Source organism: Zonotrichia leucophrys, unplaced genomic scaffold (assembly GCF_028769735.1).
Source record: "Zonotrichia leucophrys gambelii isolate GWCS_2022_RI unplaced genomic scaffold, RI_Zleu_2.0 Scaffold_158_108649, whole genome shotgun sequence".
In the NCBI taxonomy this organism is placed as follows: domain Eukaryota; kingdom Metazoa; phylum Chordata; class Aves; order Passeriformes; family Passerellidae; genus Zonotrichia; species Zonotrichia leucophrys.
The window spans coordinates 72616-84819 of record NW_026992363.1 but is presented as its reverse complement, the minus strand read 5'-3'; the positions used below and the strand labels follow the sequence as shown (position 1 = coordinate 84819).

General features: G+C 62.5%; 2 protein-coding genes across 2 annotated transcripts; one reads left to right on the top strand and one right to left on the bottom strand.

The window, feature by feature from the left end:
* The first annotated feature begins 6483 nt into the window (after positions 1 to 6483).
* LOC135461058 (zinc finger protein 48-like) lies at positions 6484 to 9045 on the top strand. The gene is made up of 4 exons (XM_064738045.1): positions 6484 to 6524; positions 7168 to 7324; positions 7416 to 7523; positions 7631 to 9045. The coding sequence occupies exons 2-4, from the start codon at positions 7207 to 7209 to the stop codon at positions 8272 to 8274; spliced, it is 870 nt and encodes a 289-aa protein (XP_064594115.1). The 5' UTR covers positions 6484 to 6524; positions 7168 to 7206; the 3' UTR covers positions 8275 to 9045.
* Positions 9046 to 9049: 4 nt separating this feature from the next.
* Positions 9050 to 12147, bottom strand: LOC135461059 (zinc finger protein 576-like). The gene is made up of 4 exons (XM_064738046.1): positions 11757 to 12147; positions 11361 to 11499; positions 10355 to 10410; positions 9050 to 9372 (listed from the first exon to the last, which is right to left on the bottom strand). The coding sequence occupies exons 2-4, from the start codon at positions 11494 to 11496 to the stop codon at positions 9091 to 9093; spliced, it is 474 nt and encodes a 157-aa protein (XP_064594116.1). The 5' UTR covers positions 11497 to 11499; positions 11757 to 12147; the 3' UTR covers positions 9050 to 9090.
* Between the last annotated feature and the right edge of the window lie 57 nt (positions 12148 to 12204).

The following is a 12204-nucleotide window of genomic DNA, read 5'->3' as shown; positions in this document are numbered from 1 at the left end:
CCTTTTATAACCCAGGGGGTGGGCGGGGCTTACCCAAAGCCACGCCCCCTTTTTGGGTTTTCCCCCCTCCCCCACCCACCCTGAATTTCCTCTTTTTTTTTGTTTTTTTTGGGGCAGGAAATGGGGAAATGAGGAGTGGGGGAGGGGCAATGGGGAAGGTGGGGGAGGGGCCAAACCACGCCCCTCCCCCGTTCATTCACGCCACTCGGAGCTGACCAATCAGAGCCGCTTTATTTAAATGAGCATTTAAATGAATGCTTAAAATGAAGATTTCAATGAATATTTCAATGAGTATTTAAATGAGGAGGGGGAGGGGCCAATAAATAGGGTGGGGGAGGGGCGCTCAGGGCAGCAGGAGGGGGAGGGGCAGCACCAGGAGGAGCACGAGGAGGAGGGGGCGTGGCCAGGAGGAAAAGGGGGCGGAGCTTGCGAGGCCGGGGGGAGGGGCGGCCGTGACGGGAAAAGCGGCGTGGGGGGCGGGGCCTCGGCAGGGGGGCGGGGCCATGACGTCACCGCCCGGCGCCACCATGATGGCGTCGCCCCTGGAGGGGGCGGAGCTCGGCGGGGGTGACGTCATCGGGAAAGGCGGGGTGGTGGGATCTGATTGGTCCTTTGGGACATCAGGGACACGCCCCAAAGAGTCCCAGGAGCAGTTGGGGGCGGTGGGCGGGGCTGCCACGCCCATAGTGACGTCACCACGCGGGGGCATGGGTGGGGGGTCACTTCCTGGGGGCGTGGCCACAGGTGGCACCATGGTGGTGGCATCTCGGGGGGTTCCATTGAGGGGCCCCAAAGTGTCCCTGGGGTCAGTGGTGACACCGGGCTGGGCTGTCACCTCCATGGCCACGTCCCCATGGGGTGACATCGGTTCTTTGTCCCCTCCTGGGGTCACTGTCACCATGGCCACCATGGTGGTGGCATCTCCAGGAGCTTCATTGAGGTGTCCCAAAGTGTCCCTGGGGTCATTGGTGACACCTGGATCACCTGTCACCTCCATACCAACGTCACTCTGGGTGGCCACCAGCACTTTGCCACTTCCTGGGGATGTGGTCACAGGTGCCACCACGGTGGTGGCATCTCCAGGGGCTTCATTGAGGTGTCCCAAAGTGTCCCTGGGGTCACTGGTGACACCGGGCTGGGCTGTCCCCTCCATGGCCACGTCCCCACTGGTGGCCACCAGCACTTTGTCACTTCCTGGGGTCGTTGTCACCATGGCCACCACTGTGGTGGCATCTCCAGGAGCTTCATTGAGATGTCCCACGATGTCCCCAGGGCCACCGGTGACACCCGGATCTTCTGTCCCCTCCATGGCCACGTCACTCTGGGTGCCCACTAGGATCTTGTCACTTCCTGGGGGTGTGGTCACCGGTGCCACCACCGTGGTGGCATCTCCAGGGACATCAGGGATGTGTCCCAAAGTGTCCCCAGGGCCACCGGTGACACCCGGATCTTCTGTCACCTCCATGGCCATGTCACTCTGGGTGCCCACCAGCACTTTGTCACTTCCTGGGGATGTGGTCACAGGTGCCACCACGGTGGTGGCATCTCCAGGGGCTTCATTGAGGTGTCCCAAAGTGTCCCCAGGGCCACAGAGGACACGTGTCTCCTCTGTCCCCTCCATGGCCACGTCCCCACCATTGGCCACCAGCATCTTGTCACTTCCTGGGGTCACTGGGACAGAGGTCACCATGGTGGTGGCATCTCCAGGGGCTTCATTGAGATGTCCCAAAGTGTCCCTGGGGTCATTGGTGACACCGGGCTGGGCTGTCCCCTCCATACCAACGTCACTCTGGGTGGCCACCAGCACTTTGTCACCTCCTGGGGTCGCTGTCACCATGGCCACCATGGTGGTGGCATCTCCAGGGGTTCCATTGAGGTGTCCCAAAGTGTCCCTGGGGTCATTGGTGGCACCGGGCTGGGCCGTCCCCTCCATGGCCACGTCCCCACCATTGCCCAACAGCATCTTGTCACTTCCTGGGGTCACTGGGACAGAGGTCACCACGGTGGTGGCATCTCCGGGGGCTTCAGTGACGCCTCCCAAAGTGTCCCTGGGGTCACCGGTGACACCTGGATCTTCTGTCACCTCCATACCAACGTCACCACTGGTGGCCACCAGGACTTTGTCACTTCCTGGGGTCACTGGGACAGAGGTCACCATGGTGGTGGCATCTCCAGGGGTTCCATTGAGGTGTCCCAAAGTGTCCCTGGGGTCATTGGTGACACCGGGCTGGGCTGTCACCTCCATACCAACGTCACCTTGGGTGCCCACCAGCACTTTGTCACCTCCTGGGGTCACTGGGACTGAGGTCACCATGGTGGTGGCATCTCCGGGAGCTTCATTGAGGTGTCCCAAAGTGTCCCTGGGGTCACTGGTGACACCCGGATCTTCTGTCACCTCCATACCAACGTCACCACTGGTGGCCACCAGCACCTTGTCACTTCCTGGGGTCACTGGGACAGAGGTGACAACCGTGGTGGCATCTCCAGGAGCTTCAGTGAGGTGTCCCAAAGTGTCCCTGGGGTCATTGGTGACACCGGGCTGGGCTGTCCCCTCCATGGCCACGTCCCCATGGGGTGACATCGGTTCTTTGTCCCCTCCTGGGGTCGCTGTCCCCATGGCCACCACGGTGGTGGCATCTCCAGGGGTTCCATTGAGGTGTCCCAAAGTGTCCCCGGTGCCGTTGGTGGCGCTCGGATCTCCCGAGCCCTCCATGGCCACGCCCCCGGAGCAGTTGGGTGTCCCCAGTGATGACGTCACCAGTGATGACGTCACCGGGGTCTCCTCGCAGTCCGGCGCTGTTGTGGGTGGGGGAGGGGGTGGGGGAGGGGCGCAGAGGCGGGGAGGGGGGGGAGGGGCGGGGGCGGCCCCGGAGGGGGGAGGGGCGCAGAGAGCTGGGGGGGAGGGGAGGGGTCAGAGGGGGGGAGGGGTCAGAGGGGGCGTGGCCCCAAAAAAGGGACCCCCGGAGACCCCGGAAATGTAAAAAAAAATAAAAAAAACCCAAAAATCCCAAAGAGACCCCAAAAATCCCCAAAAACCCCAAAGGAGACCCCAAAAGAGACCCCAAAAATCCCCAAAATCCCAAAGAGACCCCAAAAGGGACCCCCGGAGACCCCAAAAATGTAAAAAAAAACCCCAAAAACCTCAAAAATCCCCAAAACCACAAAGAGACCCCAAAAGAGACCCCAAAAATCCCCAAATCCCCAAAAATCCCAAAGAGCCCCAAAAGAGACCCAGACCCAAAAGAGACTCCCAAGAACCCGAAAATGTAAAAAAAAACCCCAAAAATACCAAAGAGACCCCAAAAACCCCAAAATCCCCAAAAACCCCAAAGAGACCCCAAAAGGGACCCCCAAAAAAACTCCAAAAACCCCAAAAAGCCCAAAATCGCCCCAAAACCCCATAAATCCCCAGAGCACCTCAAAAATTCCCCCATAGCCCCATAGAACCCCAAAATCCCCCAAAATCCCCAAAATTGCCCCAAGAACCCCCAAATCCCCCCAATTCCCCCATAGATCCCTATAGAACCCCATAGACCATAGATCCCCATAGCACCCAAAATCGCCCCATAGCACCCCATAAATCCCCCATAGAACCCCAAATACCCCCATAGATCTGCTATAGTGCCCCATAAACCCCAAAAATTTCACCGTAGCACCCCATAGATCCCCATAGCGCCCCATAATATTCCATAGACCCCATAAACCCCCAAAATCGCCCCATAGCCCCGCATAAACCCCATAGAACCCCAATACCCCATAGCCCCCCATAACTCCCCATAGAACCCCATAGAACCCCAAATTCCCCCACAGCACCCCAAAAACCCCCTAGGGAACCCCAAAATTCCCCAATACCGCCCCATAGATCCCCTCTAGAACCCCATAAATACCCCATAGACCCCCCCAAAATCGCCCCATAGCCCCCATAAATCCCCCATAGCACCCCTAAAACCGCCCCCAAGACCCCCCAAAACCCCCCAATATCGCCCCATAGAACCCCAAATCCCCCATTGATCCCCATAGCCCCCATAATCCCCCCAGACCCCCAAAACCCCCGAATTCCCCCCAAATTCCCCATAAAGCCCCATAGAACCCCAAATTCCCCCCAATAATCCCCCATAGCCCCCATTAATCCCCCCAGACCCCCAAAACCCCCGAATCCCCCCAAATTCCCCCATTAATCCCCCATAGAACCCCATAAATCCCCTCTAAACCCCATAAATACCCCATAGACCCCCCCAAAAGCCCCATAGCCCCCATTAATCCCCCAGACCCCCAAAACCCCCGAATTCCCCCCAAATCCCCCATAAATGCCCCAAGAACCCCAAATTCCCCCATTGATCCCCCATAGCCCCCCATAAATGCCCCCCAGACCCCCAAAACCCCCCGAATTCCCCCCAAATCCCCCATAAATGCCCCATTGACCCCCAAACCACCCAACCCCCCATAAATCCCCCATAGCCCCCCATAAATCCCCCATAGCCCCCCATTAATGCCCCCAGACCCCCAAAACCCCCGAATTCCCCCCAAATCCCCCCATAAATGCCCCATAGAACACCCCAAATCCCCCATAGCCCCCAAAATCCCCTCCCATTAATGCCCTCCAGACCCCCCAAACCCCCCGAATTGCCCCCAAATCTCACCCAGCAGCAGCAGCAGCACCGTGACCTTCATCCCCATCCCCATCCCCATCCTCCTCCTCCTCCTCCTCCTCTCCATGGCGGCCTCGGCCCCGCCGGGGGTCGGGGGGGTTCCCTTTAACCCCTGCCCCTCCCCCACCCCCGGCCCCGCCCCCTATGGAATGTGGGGCGGCCCCGCCCCCCCCTCAATTAGGGGGTGCCCCGAAAATGGAAATAATTAATTAATGGATAGGGGGGGGTAATTAATGAACGGGGGCGGCCCCGCCCCCCCCACCCCCACCCCTGCCCCAGTGACCCCGGGCGGGGCCGGGATGTGGGGCGGCCCCTCCCCCACCCCATTTCCTGCCCCATGGATTTGGGGGTCACCCCCAATATCCGGCCCTATAGATTTGGGGTCACCCCCATATCCCACCCTATAGATTGGGGTTTACCCCCATTTCCTGCCCCACGGATTTGGGGTCACCCCCAATATCCACCCTATCGATGGGGTTCACCCCATTTCGCCCATAGATTTGGGGTCACCCCATTTCCTGCCCATAGATTTGGGGTCACCCCAATTTCCGCCCTATAGATTGGGGTTCACCCCATTCCTGCCCCAGATTTGGGGTCACCCCCATATCCCACCTATAGATTGGGTTCACCCCATTTCCTGCCCCATAGATTTGGGGTCACCCCCAATATCCGGCCCTATAGATTTGGGGTCACCCCTCTGTCCCACCCTATAGATTTGGGGTTCACCCCCATGTCCCTGCCCCATAGATTTGGGGTCACCCTGGTTTGGGTCACCCCATTCGCCCATAGATTTGGGGTCACCCCCAATTTCCTGCCCTATAGATTGGGGTTCACCCCCATTTCCTGCCCCATAGATTTGGGGTTCACCCCCATTTCCTGCCCCATAGATTTGGGGTCACCCCCATATCCCACCCTATAGATTTGGGGTCACCCCCATTTCCTGCCCCATAGATTTGGGGGTCACCCTGGTTTGGTGTTCACCCCCATTTCCTGCCCCATGGATTTGGGGTCACCCCCAATTTCCGGCCCTATAGATTGGGGTTCACCCCCATTTCCTGCCCCATAGATTTGGGGTTCACCCCGAATTTCCTGCCCCATAGATTTGGGGTCACCCCCATTTCCTGCCCCATAGATTTGGGGGTCACCCCCAATATCCGGCCCTATAGATTGGGGTTCACCCCCATTTCCCGCCCCATAGATTTGGGGTCACCCCCAATATCCCACCCTATAGATTGGGGTTCACACCCATTTCCTGCCCCATAGATTTGGGGTCACCCGAATTCCGACCTATAGATTTGGGGGCCACCCTGGATTGGGGTCACCCCCATTTCCGGCCCTATAGATTTGGGGTCACCCCCATTTCCTGCCCCACAGATTTGGGGTCACCCCCATTTCCTGCCCCATGGATTTGGGGTTCACCGCCATTTCCTGCCCCACAGATTTGGGGTCACCCCTCTGTCCCACCCTATAGATTTGGGGTTCACCCCCATGTCCCTGCCCCATACATTTGGGGTCACCGTCCCTTCCTGCCCCACAGATTTGGGGTCCCAGCCCCCCAACCCCACAGATTTCGGGTTCTCCCCCCCCCAATGTTTGTTTCCCCGCCCCTCCCCCACTCCCGCTCCGTTCCCACGCCTCGGTTTCGCTCCCGGGGGCGGAGTTTTGGTTCCTCCCGGTCACGTGGACCGCCCCGTCTCGGTCACGTGTCCCCGTCACGTGTCTCCAGCCCCCCCCGCGCGCCGCGCGCTCGCAGTGGGCGTGGCCTGGCCGCTGTGTAAAGCCGAGAGGGGGCGTGGTTCTCGGTCGGGCCCCGCCCCCCCCGCGCATGCGCGGCGCGGGCGGCGGCGGCGGCGGCTCCGGGAGCGGCTCCGAGCGGTGCGGGCGGCGCGGGGGGGGGGAGGGGCAGGGGGGGGGGGGGCGGGGGGGGGGGGGGGGCGGGGGGAGGGGCGGAGGGGGGAGGGGAAAGCGCGGGAACGCCGCCCCTCCCCCCGCTGCAATGGCGGCGGCGCGCGGGGCATTGTGGGAGCGGGGGAGGGGCGAGCGGGAAGGGGAGGGGCTTTGGGGAAGTGGGAGGGGCTTCGGAGATGTGGGAGGGGCCTATGGGATTGACAGCAGAGAGGGCAGGGGCGAATGAGAAGGGGGAGGGGTTTGAGTGGGATGGGAGGGGCTTAAATGGTTGTGGGAGGGGCTTGACGGGTTGTGGGCGGAGCTTAGGATTGGGAAAACGGGGCCTTGGAAGGTGGGAGGGGTCAAAGGGCTGGGGGAGGGGCTTGGGAGGTGGAGGAGGGGCCTGGGAAAAGTGGGAGGGGCTTGAGGGGTTGAGGGAGGGGTTTGGGGATGCAAAGCAGGGCTGGGGAGATGGGAGGGGCTTCAGGGTTTGTGGGTGGGGCTTATAAAATGGTGGGAGGAGCCTGAGGAGGGTGGGAGGAGCCTGGCACATTGAGGGCGTGGCTTTTGAGCTGCTGGGAGGAGCTTGTGACCCAGTGAGGGTGGTTAAAGTGAGGTGGGCGTGGCCTAGGTCAATGTGGGCGTGTCCCACCCGGTTCAGGGCGTGGCCATGATGGCGGCGGGGCGGGGCCCGGGGAGCGAGGACGGAGCCTTTGAGGAGGAGGAGGAGGAGGAAGAGGAAGAAGAGGAGGAGGAAGAGGAGGATGAGGAGGAAGAAGCGGCCGGAGGTGAGGGGGGGGGGGGGGCGGGGCTGGGGGGGCGGGGCCAAGGAGGGGTGGGGGGGGGGCGCTCACCTGGCCCATGGCCCCTCCCCCTCAGCACCGCCGGCCCCGCCCGAGGACGACGACGGCGAATCAGAGGAGGCCACGTCGGTGACGTCATCGGGGGACAGCGCCGCCCCCTCCCCCCCCGCCAACGGCTGCGCAGGTCAGGCCCCGCCCCCATTTCTCAGCGACCCCTCCCCCACCAATCACCGGCCCCTCCCCCACCGTTTATTAAACCCGTCCCCCCCATTTCTCGCCCCTCCCCCGCAGGTTCCCGGCCCCGCCCATTGGGGGCGGAGCCTCGGCCGTTCCCGGAGCCGCCCTGTGGGGGCGGGGCCTCCCCGGAACCTTCCGGCGCCGCCATGGCCACACCCACCGCAGGGGGCGTGGCCTCACCCACCGGAGGGGGCATGTCCAACAGAGAAGGGGGCGTGGCCACGCCGCCGGTGGGCGGGGACTGGCACCGCTGCCCCGAGTGTGGGCGTGGCTTCGGCACCTCCCGCGCGCTCAAGGTTCACCGCAGTTACCACGTGGGCCGGAAGCGGCCCCTCCCCCCGCCGGGCCACGCCCCCCCGCCGCCTCCGGCCCCGCCCCCGGCCCGCCCGCAGAGCCCCGCCCCCTCCTCATTTAAATTCCATTACATATGCGCCGAGTGCGGGCTGGGATTCGTCGCCCCCGGCGCGCTCGGCGCCCACCGCTGCCATCATGGCCGCCGCCGCCGCCGCCCCTCCCCCTCGGCCACGCCCTCCCCCCCGCCCCCCCCGCGCCGCCCCGCCCCGCCCCCTCCCGCCGCGGCCCCGCCCCCTCGGGAGCCGAGCCCCGCCCCCTTCCGCTGCACCGAGTGCGCCGGCGCCTTCGGGCTCGTGGCCGAGCTGCACGAGCACTACATGCTGCACGCGCGGGGGGAGCTCTGAGGCCACGCCCACCGCGCTGGGGACACGCCCACACGGCTGGGGACACGCCCACTGCCAGGGGGACACGCCCACATCCAGGGGGACACGCCCACTTTGGGTGGGACACGCCCACCCCGCTCCCATCGCGGCCTAAGGGTGGGGAGGAGGAGGAGGAGGAGATGTCGGCAACAGGAAGTGATGTCATGGATGGAGGGCGTGGCCTGGCTGATTTTTTTAAAATATGGGGAGGGGGGTGTGAGGTCATTGGGTGATGTCATCGGGGTGGTGTTAATGGGGTGACGTCATCGATAATGAGGGTGGGTTATTGGGGGATGTTGTTGTGATGTCATCGGGGTGACGTCATCACGGGATGACCATCGGGTGACATCATTGGTGTGACGTCATCTTGATGGTTTCATTGGTATGACATCATCATTGTGACATCATCTGGGCTGACGTCGTCAGGGCGGCGTCATATGGGATGACGTAATAGTGGTGATGTCATCGGGGTGATGTTAATGTGGGTGATGTCATCAAGGTAACGGCATCAATGTGACGTCATCATGACGTAACCATGGTGATTTTACTGGGTGACGTCACCGTGGTGACATCAATGGGATTAATTCATCGGTGTGACGTCATTAGTGTGACATCACACCGCCAAAGCCTCACTGCTGACGTCACACCCCAGCCAGTGGGTGGAGCCACACCCCCACAACCCCCACAGTGACGTCACACTCTCACAACGAATCCCAACTCACTTCTTCCGCTTTATTCCCTCACCGCCAAGCCCCGCCCCATCCCCAAGCCCCGCCCCTTTCCCCCAAGCCCCGCCCCTCACAGCTCCCCCCTGGCGTGCCGGATGTAGTGCCGGTGCAACGCCCCCTCCCTGGCGAAGCCCCGCCCACACTCCCGGCACTCCCAAAGGGGCGTGGCCTTCCTCGGCGCGGGCGCGGCCTCTCGGTGCTCCGCCCCCTGGTGGGCGTGGCCGCGCTGGTGCCGCAGCAGCGCGGGGGAGGAGCCGAAGGCGCGGCCGCAGACGAAGCAGACGAAGAGCGACCCCCGGAGGGCGGCGGCGAAATCGCGCGGGTGCTGGCGCTTGGCGTGGCGGGCGGCGAAATCGGATTGGGAAAGTAATGAGACATCTGGGACAGTTTCTGGGAGCCGGATGGTCTGGGGGACAGATGGACACGGGTCAGGGATGGACAGACAGACAGATATCGGGGTGCTGGCGCTTGGCGTGGCGGGCGGCGAAATCCGGGGTGGGGAAATGTGATCAGACATTTGGGACAGTGCTGGGAGCCGGGACGGTCTGCGGGGACAGACGGACGGACATGGGTCAGGGATGGACAGACGGACACGGGTTAGGGATGGACAGACAGACGGACTGGCCTGGGTTAGGCAGACAGACGGAATAGGGACAGATTTGGGGTGCTGGCGCTTGGCGAGGCGGGGGCGAAAATGGGATTGGGAAATGTGATCAAACATCGGGACATCCGGAGAGCCGGGACGGTTGGGGGACAGGGCGGAACGGGGGTCAGGATGGACAGACCGGACCGGGTCAGGGACGGACAGACGGGACACAGGGACAGATATCGGGGTGCTGGCGCTTGGCGTGGCGGGCGGCGAAAATGGAGTCGGGAAATGTGATCAGACATCGGGGGCAGTGCTGAGAGCCGGGACGGTCTGCGGGGACAGACGGACACGGGTTAGGGACGGACAGACATTGGGACAGACGGACAGATTGCGGGGTGCTGGCGCTTGGCGTGGCGGGCGGCGAAATCCGGATTGGGGAACGTGATGAGACATTTGGGACAGTGATGGGAGCCGGGATGGTCTGCAGGGACAGACGGACACAGGTAGGAGGAAGACGGGACAGACGAGGACAGGTTAGAAGACAGACGGACACAGGACAGATATCGGGGTGCTGGCGCTTGGCGTGGCGGGCGGCGAACGCGGGTTGGGGAAAGTGATCAACACGGGGGCAGTGCTGGGAGACAGCGGCATGGTCTGTGGGACAGACAGACGGACACGGGTTAGGAGGACAGACGGACATGGGACAGATATCGGGGTGCTGGCGCTTGGCGTGGCGGGCGGCGAACGCGGGGTCGGGGAAAGTGATCAAACATTTGGGACAGTGCTGAGAGCCGGGACGGTCTGGGGGGACAGACGGACACGGGTCAGGGACGGACAGACAGACACAGGGACAGGAGGACAATGGACACAGATGGACAGGACACGTAGGGATGGACGACGGACACGGATGGACACCGGACACGGGATGGACAGACAGCACAGGGACAGACGACGGACACGGGATGGACGACGGACAACGGGACAGAGCGGACGGGACGGGTCAGGGACGACAGACACCCATGGGACAAGTGATCGGACACCTGGGATGGACGGGGACGGGACGGCTGGGACGACAGACAATGGACACCAGGACAGACAGACACCATAGGGACAGACAGATGGACACAGATGACAGGCACACCAGGGACGAAGCGGACACGGGTGGACGAGCGGGAACTGGGACACGAGAGACAATGGACATCAGGACGGACAGGCACCGAGGGACAGACGGACGGACACAGGGATGGACAGACAGCCACAGGGACAGACAGATGGACACCAGGATGGACAGGCACCCACAGGGACAGACAGACGGACATCGGGATGGACAGACGGACACAGGGATGGACAGACGGACGCACACCAGGACAGACAGACGGACACAGGGACAGACAGACAGACGGACACCGGGATGGACAGACAGACGCACACCAGGACAGACAGACAATGGACACCAGGATGGACAGGCACCCGTAGGGACAGACAGACGGACACGGGTCAGGGATGGACAGACAGCCATTGGGACAGACAGACAGATGGACACCGGGATGGACAGACAGACACAGGGACAGACAGACGGACATCAGGATGGACAGACGGACACTGGGACGGACAGACGGACAGACCAGGACAGGCAGACATGGGACGGACAGATGGACAGGCGGACCGATTGGGACAGACCCTCACGGGGACCTTTGGGGAATTTTGGGGAATTTTTGGGGACCCCCCCCCAGAGCCCCTCCCCCACTCACAGGCGGCTCCTCCGCTCCCGGGGGGGGTCCCGGCCCCTCCCCCTCCTTCCTCCTCCTCCTCCTCTTCCTCGGGGCGCGCAGAGGAGGGCGGGGCTAGTTCAAGAAGGGGCGGGGCCAAATCCGTGGGCTGCGCCATTGGCTGGGGGAGAGGAAAGGGAAAAAGGGGTCAGGGGGGACCCCGGAGACCCCCAAACCCACCCAGGACCCCCAAAATCGCCCCAAAACCCCTCCGGGACTCCAAATACCCCTCAGAACCCTCAAATACCCCCCGGGAGTCCCCAAATCCCCCGAAACGCCCCCAAACCCTCTCAGAACCCCCCAAAATCCCCCCGAGACCCCCCCAGGACCCCCAAACCTCCCAAAATCCTCTCCGGGACCCCCAAACCCCTCACTCACTCTCGCGGGCACTTCCGGCTTCCGGTGCGGCGACCACCGGAGCAACTTCCGGTTCCGGTCTGAGTGATTTGGGCATGCGCACTCCGTCGGGTGCGATGGGCGCGGTTTGAGGTGGGTGATGTCAGTGGTGGCCAATAGGAAAAAGGGGCGGGGCTGTGTGGGAGCGGAGGGGCGGGGCTTGGCGCCCCCTGGCGGCGCGAGGTGGGAGCGCGGGAATGTCCCAGTAGAAACCAATAAAACCAGTAAAAACCAGTAAAAACCCTTAAAATGCGCTAAAAAACAGCGCGAACCGGGAAAAACCAGTAAAACCAGTGCTCCCAGTAAGGCCCAGGGACCACCAGTGCTGCCCAAGCCCCTCCCAGACCATCCCAGTATAAACCAGTAACCCCAAATCCCCCATACAAACAGTACTCCAATCCCTTACCTCCCAGTCCCCCAGTTATCCAGT

Excerpts from the sequence above, each read along its gene's own strand:
- LOC135461058 (XM_064738045.1), top strand. The coding sequence starts at position 7,207 with ATGATGGCGGCGGGGCGGGGCCCGGGGAGCGAGGACGGAGCCTTTGAG. Across the intron at positions 7,325-7,415 it reads GGAGGAAGAAGCGGCCGGAG|CACCGCCGGCCCCGCCCGAG; the intron begins GTGAGGGGGGGG and ends CCTCCCCCTCAG. Across the intron at positions 7,524-7,630 it reads CCCCGCCAACGGCTGCGCAG|GTTCCCGGCCCCGCCCATTG; the intron begins GTCAGGCCCCGC and ends CCTCCCCCGCAG.
- LOC135461059 (XM_064738046.1), bottom strand. The coding sequence starts at position 11,496 with ATGGCGCAGCCCACGGATTTGGCCCCGCCCCTTCTTGAACTAGCCCCG. Across the intron at positions 10,411-11,360 it reads CGGGAGCGGAGGAGCCGCCT|ACCGTCCCGGCTCTCAGCAC; the intron begins GTGAGTGGGGGA and ends CTGTCCCCCCAG. Across the intron at positions 9,373-10,354 it reads TCACTTTCCCCGACCCCGCG|TTCGCCGCCCGCCACGCCAA; the intron begins TTCGCCGCCCGC and ends TCCCAATCCGAT.